This window comes from Leucopleurus acutus (assembly GCF_964270905.1).
Source record: "Leucopleurus acutus genome assembly, chromosome: 2".
Classification (NCBI taxonomy): Eukaryota; Metazoa; Chordata; class Mammalia; order Artiodactyla; family Delphinidae; genus Leucopleurus; species Leucopleurus acutus.
In genome coordinates, this window is record NC_139143.1 from 2,278,451 (window position 1) to 2,293,997 (window position 15,547).

Genomic DNA, 15,547 nt, shown 5'->3' on the forward strand with positions numbered 1-15,547 from the left:
TGCCAGAGACGGGGGGGGGGGGGGTAGGCGGTGAGGGGGTCGCCTCAGCAGCCGTTCAGTTCCAAAGGTACAGAGGGTTAGTTCTGACACGATTACTAACTCACCAGAAGAAAGTGAAGCAACACGGACAAAATTAGTGTGGGACGAGCACAAACACTTACACGCCACCACACAGACCGTCTGAGCCGAGCACGGAAGGCAACAGACTTTCAGCACTGCCTAAGTCAGGGTTCAAACAACGTCTAGTGTTAGTGGCCTCTTATGAATATCTCAACTGTTCAGTTTAAACAGAGGTGAAGAGATAGGAAGAACGATATGATGAGTTTGCCCAAGTTCAAATATTACCCCCAAAACCCGTATTTTATTCAAGAAACAGAAAAGGTCATTTGGTGCCATGCTTTTATTCAAATGAAAGGGGAAAAACTACACGGTACCAGGAAGTAGCAAATAGGACAGTCCTTTACAGCACAGCATCGTAAAAAAACCTGTAAGCGATGCTCCGGGGCGCACAGTAAGCACACCAGACGCTGCACCGCCCGAAGTGCCCATGAAACCACAGTTAAAAAGCTGAATTCGGCTTTAAAAACAGCCAAATAAAAACGGTTAACAGTCGTTCGAAAGCAAAAGGGAAAAGCCGAGAGGAATGAAAAGCTTTCCAAGGCTGTGTCACGTGGCAGAATCTGACAGGCCGCACTGGTAACCGTTACGGGTTTGTTTGGCAAACGTGACTGAATAATTGTCCTAATAACGTGACCCTCCAATGATGAGAAGCACCAATGTGTTTCAATAAGGTTGACGGATATCTCCAGACTTTATGAAATAGCGTAATTTTCATGTGTATAATTTTCGAAACATAATTTTAAAAAAATCTGCAGACTTAAATATATCCATATTCTTTCCGCATGAAGAAAGCAAAACATACTGAGAGCAAGGAACTTCTGTGGCAACATTCACATTCTACCTTTAGACACTGTGGACATTGTTGGACACACACAAATTTGAGAATAAAGGGTGGTCCTGTCCGGTTTTACACAGTTAGTTCCTCCATTGTCTGGCAGCCAATTAAAAAAAATTTAATGGCCAAGTAATATCACCAAGAAGATTGCTTTGATAAAGGAAATTTAATTGATTGAAAAGAACAAATTTAGTAATGTAGAACGCTTATTAATTCTCCTTTTGTCTCTATTATTTACCACATTTTGATTAGATTCACTTACTTTTTTTTTTTTAAAACCAGTCAATCTAAACATGTATTTGACAATCATTTCCTTCTCATTGTGATAGAAACGGTTGTCTGAAAGGTAACATGTGCAGTCCCCCAGTTTAAATCTCCATATATTATATACACAGTATGTATACACTTAAAATATAAGAGTTACATATATCCTGGTCTCTTACATGCAAACAGTAGATCACAAATAGTTCTGAGCTACACACATATCTTGCACAGGTACTGGAAAAAAATCTGTGAATTTTTTTTTTTTACAGTTTTAACAAATATACATAAATATAAGGACATAAATTACAGTAAAATATTGACAGCATTTGAGAAAATGTTGACAACCCAGATGCACTGATGCCTAAAGGCCTTATAATAATAGAAAAGTACAGTTCAGGGACATCTCATTCCTACTCTTTTTAAAAAATAAGTAAATACATCATATGAGATATTAGTTATTTCTCTAAACCACTCAATTAGAGAAATGTATAAATTTTAGTCTCTACTTCCCGTGAAAGAAAACAGACTACACATCTCATATATGCTACAATACTGTCTTTCCCTCGAAGTTTACACGGTTGTCACAACACTGAAACATAACAGGGTCACAGAATCATTCAAGTCTTTTCCTGAGAATGAAGTTTTTCCCCAACTAACCCTCTGGTATACACTGTTAAAGGAACAAAGACCACATAGAGAAGATTTCAAGTGTGTACTTAATCTAAGCTGAACCACTTGAAAAGGATAAAGAAGAAGAAAAACTCAACGTAAGCAAAAGAATGTGAAGCTATTTTAAAATTAAAACGTAGCCCTTGGTACATGTTTAAAAATTCTAAATATAATTTTTTATATCAGTTATAAATATAATGTAAAGACCTCTTGAGAACTCATGGCAGGAAGTCTTACATCCTCTGATTCCGAGACTATTCTCCAAGTGTCCTTTACTTCCGCCAGCTTATAAAGTGACATACTTTCAGAGAGATAGGAAGCCTTTTCGTTAAAAGAACAATCCAAATTATTCTGAGTTGGCCAGAAGTGGTGTAAAAACAGCACTGATTTAATCAGCAACTTCTTATAACATCTTCTTGGTTAAGCTCATGTGGTTTAAGTGAACCTATAGCAGCTCTTCACGACTTCTCCTCTTATTTAATAGAGAAACATTAATACTTGAGTGAATAATAAATATGGAATTGTAAATACTCAGCAGAATAATTCTTGCAAATGCTCTAACACCATTAAAACATGAGGGTTGCTGTAAAACTAAACACTAGTGTTTCTCTCGGCATCCTAAGAAAGACGCAAGTTACCTCTGAAGGCCTATTTCCTACTCGCATGATCTCCACGTGAAACAAAATACAAAGGTATCTTGGAACAAACCCCCAGCAGAGAAAAACAGCAAAATAAACCATCTGAAGACAGGCATGTACGTTAAAAAGTTCTTTAAAAAAAAGCAACAAACAAAACACACAATTCGCAATCTTAGCCGTATTTCAACTAGTGTCCATATGAGAACTCAGTGCTTCGATGTATCGAATACTGAGCAGGCGAACCTCCACCTGTGAGCTGGACAGCGCGTCACCGCCTGGCCTATCACCCGTGTGGGTCCTCCTGCACTCCAAACACTGCGGTCTACATTCCAGTTGTCATGACAACAGAGCTGGATGTCCAGTTTCAATTAATAAAAGTCTGTTGGCAATTAGAAAGGTTTTCTATAGGCAGGAAAGATGAAGTGCAAATTTAGCATGAATGTTCTGAAGCGAGTATTTCCCGGTTCCTATGCTTTAGTGGGCAAAAGTTTCTTGGGCGTCACTGGTCTCTTGGTCTGCCATAAATGGCTGTGAATGGTAATGGCATCAACACTGGCAGATAAAGTCTTAGCGGGGATGTGGCTGAACTGTTTCCTGTCAGAATTATATTTGTAAAGGCCCTCGATCATCTTTTTAGTGATAGATTTAGGGCCTATCCCAGTCAGCTTATTAATCTCTTCAGTCTCTGGGCAGTAAGTGTACAAAGACCTGAACTGGCAGCCTGAATCCCGGAACAAGATTAGGAAGTTGTTGGCATCTGACTTCTCCATCTCCTTTAGGATAAGAAACAAAAATAAAAGCCCTTAAACATTTTGCCGAATATAATTTATATAACTGTGTTACATTGCTTGGCCAGTTTTTATGACATGTAATTTAAAATATAAGTTCTTAGTAGCCAAAATGAGGCATGCAATCCACGTCCAGCACACGGGGATTGAGATGTGTGCAGACCTTACCGCTGAGGTCCTGTTGGCTGTGCCGGAATTGTAATCCCGGAGGGACTTAAAAGGGCTGCAGGGTCTGCTAACTCTCGGTCTCAGTCAAACTGTCTCTACCACTAACAACCAGGCACTGGCGATCTCCTTCGCAACAGAGCTTCGTTTTAAAAAAGGCAGATCACGTTATCTGCATTTATGAAATGTGAATGAGTGACTCTGGGCAAGAAAATAATTTATAATTTTATATTATCATCTTAAGTCTATGCCTAGTCTTTAATAAAATCTGCGGTCTTCCAGAATCCCGTTTGAAAGTAAACTCAGTCTAACAATGAGAACATAGTTAACAGATCTTTCATATGCTGTTGAAATTCTAGGAGTCCCCTGAAGAGAATTTCCTCCTGAACTGAAAGAGAAGACTCCGACAGTTTTACAATGTTGCCAAGTCTAATTTTCATGCAAACATGCTTACCTCCAGTATTTTTTTCTTCTGACCTTCATTTACTTTTCCAGCCAAACAGCAATGCGCTAAAGCATTTTGTATTATGTGCTTATTGGACTTTGCACTGGGTTCTTTGAAGAGCTTTGGTCCTGTGGCAGAATTTAATAACAGTAATAAAACAAAAACAGCATTCCTACGTCAGAAATACGACTGTGTTTAAACTCTGTGATGGAAAACCACATTCTGTGCCTGAGGGCCTCTGGCTGCTCTGCAGCGGTCAGAGCAGGTCAGAGCACTGTTGCATCCGCAGGGACACCCCTGGGGGCCTTCGCGGGCCTTGCTGTGATCGTCACACTGCCCGTCTCACCTCTCTCTCGGGTTTGGTAAGGTGATTGGTGAGCTTAACGCACAAGGGGACCGCAAGTAACTTTAGCTTTTAAAAGACAAGAAAAAGCTTCATCTTTTTCTTCTTCCGCACCTCTGGGGTTTTTTCTTAGCATTTTTTTTTTCACAACGGTGTCTGTAAAGCACAGAAACCCTTTTTGCCACTTTGCTGGGACATTCGCGCTCGTGAAGGGCCGTGTGTTGGCAGGCTCCCTCCCCCTCACACTAACTCAGCTCTGCCCCGAAAGGCCCTCGGTAGTGTGCCGAGAAACTGGTTCTTTGGGAAAGAAAAAACATGAGCCCTGACCTTTACCTATTTCTAGAGTAAACTACTCCTACCATGGCTGACTCAGGGCCAGCAATTGTTCTGCAGCCGCATAATTCCTGGAATTTTCACAGTCAGCCCGTGAGCTGGTCTGAGCTGGTCAGGTGCCTGCCGCAGGCCTGCAGCTCTGGGCTCCCAGCGGTGCTGCAACACGGCCATTAAGCTGGCCTTGAAGGCTGACACGCTGCTGAAGGGGGCTGTCTTAGAGGCCATAGAACAGGGAGGGAAAGCTCACGCCAAGTCAGCCAGCTTTGCCTCCTTGGGCCTTTGGGGGCCGCTTCCGGGCCACACGGATGCAGGCGGGACGCGGGCGGTCTCTGCTCCTCCGCACTTCTCCTGTCCTCCCACCTACCTCTCCAGGGCGCTCACATTTCCTCTCCTGCTTCTTTTCTCTAGTTCTTACCTACTTTCCATTCCATGAGCTTTTCCTTCAATAACACCTCTGCAAACAGAGGCTGGAGGCGGGCCTGACGGGGACGTGCAAGGCTGGGTGCCCTCCTGGACCCAATGCATTCCCATGTCTTCTAGAGCCTCTCAACAGTTTTTCAAGACGCACCGTTCCAGATACTGAAATCCCAGCGTTAGAGCAGGGGCTCGGTGGACTCTAGCTGTTCCCAGTACTCAGGACCGATGCACTGCTGAGGGACCCTCTCTAAAACTTCTTCAAACCCAAACTACAACACAGAAACGGCCTGCATTTTTAAGGGAGAAGTAGAGGAATGAGGTGTTAAGTGGTACTACCTTTTAGAAACTTACCTTAATTCTTCTGGGACAAACCATATCACTGAAACCGACTTACCTGAAAGTGACCACCTGCGTTCACTGTTTCGGATCAGTCTTCCGTGTTTAGACCGAGAGGCAAGTCAGTGAACCTTTCTTAGCACAGCCTGCGGCTAGTCTCAGCCCCATGTTAAACTGTTTCCCTAAAAATGCACAGGCACTGACCTGTGTACTCTGTTCCAGAAGCCACAGAAGAAGTGGTCGAAGCGTTCTCCCAGTCCTTTTCGCCATTTCTACTGCCACAACGGCTTGGGGACAAGAAGCCTTCTACAGACTCTGATCTAAATAATAAATAACATTGTAATGCCTCAGATAGAGAAGAACATTTGGGGTTCCGAAGGGTGTACGTGGGCACCAAACACACTCAACCCAGAGGCTTTAAAACAAGACGACGGTGATAACTTCGCCTCCTTCACAGCCACACATCCAAGTCCTGAGGACGCCGCAGGCGCTCCCTAAGTGTCTGCTGAGTGACAGAATGAATGGTTTGTCCGCAGGACAATCGGCAATTAACGCAGTGGGCTGGTAATACAAAGATCAGAGCTCAGAGCTGATGACTGTCCCTAGAAACGCTCTTTTCTGTATATGGGTGTTATAGTATAAAATAATGAAATACTGATTTTTAGCTTCTAAGGGACATATATCCTAGAGAAAGAAAGAGACAGCGTACAAAAGAGATCTCTCCTAAGTCACGAGCAATAATTCCTTACTTTGGAATTATTCTAAAGGGGAAGAAAACTAGAGGCCGGCGCTATACCGACGAGGTACTTTCTGTTTTTACCATGATTATATCACAATCGTAGTGGCAACGACTGATGTACAATTACGGTTAATGTCTTATTGGTGTCATAATTCTAAAATCCTGAAAGATAAAAAACTGAAAGATGAACAGACCTCTTTACATATAAATTTCTTTGAACAAAAACCCAAACTGTCCTAGCGGGCAACACTTATAAACATTTGTGACTACGGTCCGTTCACTGGGAAATACAAAGTAACGTTTTCTACGAAAACGCTTATGCTGCAACTCACCTCGGGGTCCTCCTGCCTGAATGCACACTCTCGCTGTCGCCTGTGTTCAGTGACGCCAAAGAAAGGCTAGAGACTGAAAAGACACGACAAATTTGTGATCCTGAATAAAAACAAGATTAGAAATTCAAAAGGAACAACTGGAAAAGAGTCTGCTCATTAGGCAACACCAGCATATGAAAACGGAGCTCACGTAGTTTCTTTTCCTTTTTAGATGCATAATATGCTTGCATGCATGTACGCACAATTTATTCAAAATGAGCAAGGAACTACTTTTGAGAAATAATGAAGTAAGTGAGGAATTAAGAGGTACAAACTTCCAGCTGGAAGATAAAGGAGTCACGGGGATGAAATGTACAGGGTGGGGAACATAGTCAATGACTGTGTAATATCTTTGTACAGTGACAGGTGGTAACTAGACTAACCCTGGTGATCATTTTGAAACGTATGGAAACATCAAATGAATCACTATGTTGTGTAACAGGAACTAACACAGTGTTGTAGGTCAATTATACTTCAACAAACCAACCAACTCATAGATAAAGAGATCAGATTTGTGGTTACCAGAGGTGGGGGGAGGGAGGGGGAACTGGAAGAAGGTGGTGGAAAGGTACAACTTCCAGTTACAAGACAAACAGTCCTGGGGATGTGATGTACAGCAAGACGATTACGGTTTATAATTTATCTAACACTGCTGTGTGATACATGACACGAAAACTGCTAAGAGTAAATCCTAGGAGTTCTCATCACAAGGAACAAATGTTTTTCTTTTCCTTTAATGTTGTATCTATGCGAGATGAGATGATGGGTGTTCAGTAAATTTACTGTGGTCATCACTTCATGATGTGTGTAAGTCAGGTCATTATACTGTCTTAAGCTTATACAGTGCTGTATGCTAATCATATCTCAACAAGGCTGGAAGGAAAAAAAGAAATAATGACAAAATTAATTGCTGTTAGGATTTATTCCAGAAACAACGTGGTAATATGAGATATAATACAGGGATTATAAGGAAAAAGTTAACAGTAAGAAAAATTAACAAAGAAATTAACAAGAAGAATAAAATATATTTAGGAGTATCTAATTACCAGGTAGAAAATTAATTTATTAATTTCAGCCAATACTGGGTATCAAAAATTTTCACTGACTAGAAAAGGTAGAGTTCTCTTTATTTTTTGAATTGAAGTATAGTTAATTTACAATGTTGTGTTAGTTTCTGGTGTATAGCAAAGTGATTCACTTATATATAATATATATATATATATATATATATATATACACACACATTCTTTTTTCAGATTCTTTTCCATTATAAGTCTATTACAAGATACTGAATATAGTTCCCTGTGCTGTACAGTAGGTCCTTGTTGGTTCTCTATTTTATATATAGTAGTGTGTACCTGTTAATCCCAAACTCCTAATTTATCTCACCCACCCCGCCCCTTTTCCCCTTTGGTAACCATAAGTTTGTTTTCTATGTCTGTGAGCATTAGAGGTCTCTTTAAACAGTCAATGTTATGTTATTTTCCTTCAGTTTTAGAATTACTCTAGGAATTCTCTAAAATTTTCCATGGCATTTAGTTTTAATAAAGTAAACATTAAAAAAATAAGAATATGCATGTTGAATTTAGAAAAAAATATTATCTCAACTCCAGAAATTATAAATTTGGATTTTTGACCATTTATATCTTAAAGGAGGGACTCATGAACTCCTGATCTTATATTCCTGGTTATACTGACATGTTCTGTACACATTCCTGGCACACAATGCTTATCCTTCAATTTACCAGTACAGAAAGGGCAGTTAATGATCCAGGGAGCTGACGTCTGAGGGCGAGCTCCCTGCCAGGTTAGTGTTTAAGCTGGATGTTCACCCCTGCGTTTGCTCTGTTGGCCATATGCATGCACACATAATACACTCAAGTCACCGGAAGCATCCTCTGCTCGTTCTGGTTCTGCACACAGGGAGTGTGCAGTTCAGCCCCGAGCACCCCCTGCCAGCGTGACTGCCCGGGCTGCTGTGGCTATGAACAGACTCCTCACAATGCACGTGTTACCTGGAGGACCTTTTATGGGTGTTTTGGGGGATTCAATGTGGTCTCTGTGGATAGACTTCGGCCGCTGCTTTTTCTGCTTTGCTCCCTGAGGCCGAGGTTTGATGACCGTGTCCATGTCTTCCATGAGCTTCAGCTGCTTGCGCCTCAGGTACTCCTGCCGGATGAACTCCCGGCGGGCTCGCTCATCTTCCTTCTTCTGACGTTCTTCCTCGGTTTTACGCCTAGGAAACAAGCGGGTACATTTCTTTGTGCACAACACTGTCAGGTGTGCACTTACGTGAGAAGGAAGAATGATTCAGCCCCTGGGAAACTGGTTCATTTAAAATGTACTTGAGATAATTTAGGTCACTTAAATATACCACTAATAAGTAAGTACTTAAAAAATGCGTGTGTGTGTGTGTGTGTGTGTGTGTGTGTAAAACCCAGGAAAATTACTTTCAATTAATGTTTCTGGAGAACTTTAAGATGCCCCAAACTCAGGATAAAAATATGCAACCAAGTAACACTTTGGGAAAATAACTTCTAAAAAGCACCCCAAATCAGCGTTGTCTCTATATTCTGCAAAGGTCCCTAAACACCGTTAACAAGAGCCAGGGGGACACCACCTCCCACGGACCCCGCGCAGCAGCCCCCACCTGGTCTCCTCTTTCTTGTGCTCCATCTCAGCTTCCAGCTGTTGCTTCCGCAGCTGGGTCTCTTTCTCCCTTCTTAATCGTTTCTCCAACAAAGCTGCCCGTTTCATTGCCATATCATTTTCTGCTTTTTGATCATCCTAAGAGTGAATGTCATTGAGAAAGAGGAAACATCTGAGGCACCAATATCCTCATGTTCAATGCTTGTGGCCACATGGAGGGGTCACTCTTAATAACTGAAAATCCAAACTGTCTAGTGAAGCTCACTCCAACCGCACCATAGATGCACATGTTCCAAAATTATGAGGGGAGAAATGAATTAAAGTGGTAATACTTTTATCAAGTAACAGAGGACACAAACTTCTTTGATTACATGTTTTCAAAACTTAGGAAGTTAGCAAAGAACAACATAAAAAGGAAAAAAAAAGACAAAGTTTTTTTGGGCCCTGATAAATAACTGATAGAGTGGAGAGTTTCCCCACAATTTTTAAAACTGCATTTAAATTGTATTTAAATAGATGCTTAATATAGAAAACTCGAGTAAAAGCATCAAAAAAATGAGCTACCCAAAGCTGTATCACATAAATGAAGCTATTGCTGCATTATTTTCTTTAAAAAGTTGAGGTCCTGACAGTTTGCTTGCTGGGTTCTGAACTATACCACAGGTTTTTCCTTTGAAGAGAAGACGAGCATACTTATACTCCTAACCCCAGAGCTAGTTCATGACCTGTAGGTGTCCTGAGCCTGCCCCAGCTTCTACCTGAACGCTCAGGGAGCTCAGAAGTCAGGAAAGTAACCAGCTGTAGAAGTGGTTCCCTGTCGTAAGGATGCCTTGCTTATTAATTCAACAAGTGTTTCCTGCGTGTCTAATACATTCACAACATAGTGTCAGACATTACAGATACTAAAATATGAAAAAGATAGGGCACCTTAGGTTAAGGAGCTTCTAGATCCCACGGGGAAGAGGTACAAACAAGGTGCTTTGCACAGAAACCCAGAGAGAGATGAACTCTGAATGGAGAAAGTCAGAAGATACCATTCAAACAGTCAGTCCAAACATTCACACGTCTGTGTCAAACAAACTACACACACTGCAATTTGCCAGGCACTTTACTATGCTCTGGGGATAAGGAGATGCAGTGTCTCTAGGAGTTCACAGTCTAAGAGAAATCGTAACAGAAGCAAATCACAAGGTAGTTGGAAATTCTGGGTCAGCGGCATTACTATGAGGATGTTTAGGATACAAGAGACCCAGAGGAGAACATATTCACATCTACCCAAGGAAAGGGTAGATGAAAGGCTGCAGCAAACAGATGAGGCCTGAAGTTAGTCTTACAAAACATCCCAAACAGAGTTATGGGGGGAGAGGGTGGACCAACAGGCTTGGATCAGTCTGTGAAAGGCCCCTGAATACATGCTGAGGGGTTTAAGTTTATCCAACAGGCAACTCTAAGAGACTCTGTCGAGTTATGCTACCAAGTGGCAGTGTGACGAATGGGACCATGACAGAGGCAGAGAGCCCCGCGAATGAGCTATGACCACGGTCCAAGGGGGGAGTACTGGGCAGTGAAAACTGAAGTGAGGAAACGAGGGTAGAGATGGACTGTACGTTTTACACCCAAGGATGCCCCTCTGTTCTCCTTTCTCTGCAGGAGCAGAGGTAGCAAGGTCTCTAAAATTAAACACATCTATTACTGTCTACAGTAGCAGCCTATTAAAAAAAAATAGTAGTTCTACACGGTTAAGAGACAAAACACAGCCCACATTCAAATTTCTAAACATTAAAAAGGGCCGAGAGGGCCATCTCTCTATGACCAACTTCAAAGTAAGTTACCAGGTTCCAATATTTAATGATCCTAAGTAAAACTAGCAGTTGTAACTGCTTCAGTATTGCTGCAGTATTGCTGCAGTATGCTGAAGTATTCAGTTGTAAATACTTCAGTTCAGTATTTGCGGGTTTTGACCCCAATAGGACTGCTGTACGTTTCATTTAAAACCCAAAATTATAAACTGTTGCCACTGAGTGCTGTCTTCCTGTCTATATTCCCAATTGTGGAGCTATTCAGGATCACAAACTCTTTACTTCAGTCCCTTAACTAAAAAAAGGAACACGAGTAGCACACATATACATGTTTCTGATTATAAAGAACCCTGTATTATTCCCTATAGGGAATTTGGAAAAATGTAAAGATGAAAAAAGGGATGACAGGAGAAACATTTTTAAATAATATTAGGCTCTTCTGGTTCTAATATCTATGATAAATTTCAAGATCTTACCATCACGAGGTGATACTGCTCAGTATTTGTGTTAGTTGGCTGTAGTATTGTTTAAACACATGTCACATCCAACACCGACCCTGAGATTAGGGGTCATATGCTACACCTTCGCCAATGCTTCTAGAGAAGCTATTTCAATGACAACTGCTCCAATTATATACTTTTAAATGTTTCACCTTGCACGAGTCTGTCTGGTCAGTTTTCAAAAGATTTTTTTTTTTTTTTTTTTTTTTTTTGTACGCGGGCCTCTCACTGTTGTGGCCTCTCCCGCTGGTGGAGCACAGGCTCCGGACGCGCAGGCTCAGCGGCCATGGCTCACGGGCCCAGCCGCTCCGCGGCACGTGGGATCCTCCCGGACCGGGGCACGAACCCGTGTCCCCTGCATCGGCAGGCAGACTCTCAACCACTGCGCCACCAGGGAAGCCCCAAAAGATTTTTTAAAAAACAATACATACAAGGGAAGATGGTCAGTATTAAGAAAATAAACTAAAACAGACTTACATGCAATGCCAAGTTATGAGCTTTTTACAAAGTGGCCACTGAACATCTTTTGGAAGAGTGTGAATCACTTGGTTTTCAAAAGGCTTTGGTGAAAGTGAGAGAGTCAGAGGGACAAAAACAGCACGTCTAAACATGTACCACGATGTGATGAAAGGAGGACTGTTCTAGAAACCAATGTGCCCGAACAGAACTGCAGTCCACAGGGGCGGGCCAGAATACATTTTAGGGTTAATGGCAGACCTGGAACGAGAAGGGCGGCTGCCGAAGCAGCAAGCGCGCCAACTGAAAACACCCACCAGCGGAGAGGCCTGGGCCACGCGGGTCAGCGTTACCTTAAAGAAGAATCCACAGCATACTTTCTGGTCGTCATCAACTGGTTCTTTATCACTTTCTCCGTCATATTTTTCAACAGATACATCAGCCTTTTCAGGGGCTTTCAAATCTGAGAGGGAGACTTCAATCAGATTAGCACTTTTAGGAGCAGCGGGTGGGAAGGCAGGTCTGCAAGGAGGCTCTGCAGGCTGACTCACGCGGTCCTCGCTCCGGGCGGGCCGCGCCGGGCCCTCGGGAGCCGCAGGGGGCGGAGCCTGCGCCTCCTCGTCCTCCGGGGTGTGCCCGTGCTGCTCCCGAGGGCCCGTGGAGCCCTCCCCCTCCTCCTCCCCCTCCTCGCGTCCGGACTCCTTCGCTTCCGGCTCTCCGCCGCCCCCCAAGCACACGAAGGACCTGGTCTGAATGGGGACCTGACTCGGGGAGAACCTCCTGAGCCGAGGGAGGCTGTCCACAGAGCGAGGGGGCGTCAGCGTTCGGTGCAAGGGCGTGAGTTTCAATTCATTTGGCCTGGGAGTTCTCTGAGTTTTGACGGAGAAGGAGGCACTCTTCCTGGCAGCGGGCTGCGGAGACGGGTGGGCAGGGCGGGGGGCTTCGGCCGGCGGCCGGTGGGGCTTCCCTGCGCGGGCCGGCCGGTGCGGAGAGGGCGGGGGCGGGGAGATGACCCAGGCCTGCTGCTCGCGCATGTGCATCAGCAGCTCCTGCTGCAGCGCCAGGCGCTGCATCTCCCGCTGCAGGACGAGCAGGGAGGCGTTGAGCCTCTCGATGGAGCGCGTGTGCTCCAGCAGCTCGCCGTCCTGCGGCGGCTCCTCCGTGGGGCCCGCCGGGCTCCACGGCCCCTCGGGGTCGCCGGGCGCGCTCGGGGACGGCGGCCACCTGCCCACGGGGCTCTCCGTGCCCTCCTTGGGGTCCGCCGGGGACCCGCTCCTCGGCCCGTTCGCCTTCTGTGGCTCCTTCTCCGGCGGCCGCTCCGCGTACACTTTCCCGTCTTCCGCGCCAGCCGCCTCCTCCCGGGGCGGGGAGGGGCCGTCCCCTTTCCTTTTCACCACGGTGAGAAAGGCCGTCCGCCCCATCTTCTGCCTCTGCTTGGTGAACGCGGCCTCCATCTTCTTCTTCTGGGCCTCGATGGCCCGCCGTTTCTCCTCCAGCTTCATCCTGAGATGCACCACCTCGGAGGCCAGCAGCTGCGTGGTGTCCCGGCCGTGCGGAAGGCCCGTGTCCTCTGGGGTCTGTGCCCAGGCCACCACGTGAGGGATGTTGAGCTCCGAGCCCTCCGGCGTGGTCTTCTGAGAACTGCTGCCGCTGCTTTTTCCGTCGGTGTGATTCAGCTTCCTGAACTTCTGTTCGGCAAAGCTGGTCATCTTCACGCCGGAACTGGAGGAGGCGCTGCTACCGGGCTGGGACTTGGTGCTGACGGTGCTGGGACAGGGACTCAAGGCCTCTCTGGGGTTGTAGTCCTGGAGGAATTTGGATGTGTCGTCCACGTCAGAGTCCAGACTCACGGTGTAGTCTCTCAGGGAAGAGTCTTCATCCATAGTTTCCGGAATGTCCTCTGAAGGGACGTGGATCCCCGTGTCCACCTCCGTGTTGTCAGTGACGGGGCTCGAGGCGCCTTTCGTGTCCGCCATGCTCTCGGGACTGGACTGGCTGCGCGGGACGCTGCAGTTCAGGACGCCCACGTCCTGGCTGTGGAGGAAGAAGCCGTTGGCAAGCTGGTCCGGCCGAGGGGTGTGGGCAGGCTGCTCGGTGTCGTGGATTATCTGTAACGCCTCTTCGATGCTGGGGGTCCCGACCTGACTGCCGAACTCATCGAGGAGCACCCTGCTCTGCAGAGCTCCGTTCGGAAGCCTGTGAGCCATGTTCTGCTTAGAACCTACTTCGTTTGTGTTTAGGGGCACGTAGGCCGTCAGGTGGCCGTGAGAGCCCACCTGAAGTTCTTCTTCAATGCCTCCTGCTCCCTCCTCCCCATTTACTGGCTTGAAGGACAGATTTTTCCTAATGTTCTTGGATACACGACTGTTGTTCAGAGTAAGTCCTTCGTTACTAATAGAACGAGTGATTCCTTGGTTTGGAGTGGACCTCTGTATACTACTTTCTTTATCGAAAGAAATATCAAATGAAACGCCATGCACTGATGATCTAAAAAAAAATTAAAGAGAAAATCTTTAAATAATCCCAGAAAGGAAACAATCTGATCTCACTGAACAGCAACAGTTATTTGAAATTATGCTTCCTTTCTTTCCCATTTCTCATAATCACATTGTCCTCAAGGCGAGGGTAAGGCTGTCGGGCCACCCGTCACATTTGGCCCCTTTGGTCACTCTATCATCGGCCCACGTTGCCCTTTTCAAATGCAGGTACTAATTAAATTGCAATCTGGCTAACAAGGGGGTGGGGGCGGGGGATGAGCAGTTCTTGAGAACGTGAGTACACTAAAAATAAGTCTCTGTGTACCTTTTCTCCTTGGGCCATGTCCCTATGAAGCCGTCAACATAGGACATAGATGAAGACCTTCTTATTCCTCCTTCAAATGCATAAAAGTAAAAGTCATTGAAATCATGTAAAAAAAATTTAACTTACAATAAGTTAACAGATTTCACATAAGGTAAGTACATGTGGAGAAATAAAGATCATTTTGTTAAAAGCAAGCATAGAGAAGCAGCCCTTTTAGTGTGTCATATGTAACACTGTTTAGAAAAAAGAACTGGATATTTTTATTTACATTTATTCTCAATCATTTTCTAGTTAACCACTTAAATGGCATTTTCCTAGGCTTTTTCAAATACATTACCTGAGGCTGAAGGATGAGCTTGGGGACGTGAGTGTCTAGAAGGCAAATGAGGACGAGAGTGTGTAAGCGCAGCTCCTTCCCCACTGCAACATAAAATACACGTCAATCAAATGTCATAAAGTGTCTAGCTCTTGCATATAAATTTTAGATACAACAGCTGAAGTCGGAAACAACACTGTCACTTCTGACTCTCCATCCTAAGTGAAAAAAAAAAATAATAAGGAAACATAATATAGTGTTTAAACCAAAGAATGGCGGTGATTATATGTATCTCTATGTATTTTATGTCTTTTAGCCCAAGAGCTTGAAACACTACTTTCATGTACAGCTCAATGTCCTTATGAGACAAGATACGGCACATTATTTTCATTTTACAAATAGAAAGACTGAGAATTAAAGAAAGTAAAGTTGTCAACTTGCAGTATTCTGGTCGAATCTCAATCTCTGAAAGTACAGGAATGATGAATCCTTGTGAAAGAGCCTGGCACCCCCTGCTCGTGGGCAGTCTGCACGTCTTTAACACTTACATTTTTTCTGATTT

At 44.5% G+C, this 15,547-nt stretch overlaps 1 protein-coding gene across 1 annotated transcript in view; it reads right to left on the reverse strand.

Moving 5' to 3' along the window:
- Positions 1 to 408: 408 nt before the first annotated feature.
- The window catches only part of CAMSAP2 (calmodulin regulated spectrin associated protein family member 2), a 98,153-nt gene continuing 83,014 nt past the window's right edge, over positions 409 to 15,547 (reverse strand). Inside the window, exons 9-17 of the mRNA XM_082832695.1 lie at positions 15,007 to 15,089; positions 14,670 to 14,739; positions 12,221 to 14,354; positions 9,114 to 9,250; positions 8,479 to 8,699; positions 6,425 to 6,497; positions 5,558 to 5,673; positions 3,934 to 4,052; positions 409 to 3,299 (exon numbers count right to left, since the gene is read on the reverse strand). Coding sequence (XP_082688821.1) covers positions 2,994 to 3,299; positions 3,934 to 4,052; positions 5,558 to 5,673; positions 6,425 to 6,497; positions 8,479 to 8,699; positions 9,114 to 9,250; positions 12,221 to 14,354; positions 14,670 to 14,739; positions 15,007 to 15,089 — 3,259 coding nt within the window. The 3' untranslated portion in view covers positions 409 to 2,993. The remainder of the gene's footprint in view (positions 3,300 to 3,933; positions 4,053 to 5,557; positions 5,674 to 6,424; positions 6,498 to 8,478; positions 8,700 to 9,113; positions 9,251 to 12,220; positions 14,355 to 14,669; positions 14,740 to 15,006; positions 15,090 to 15,547) is intronic.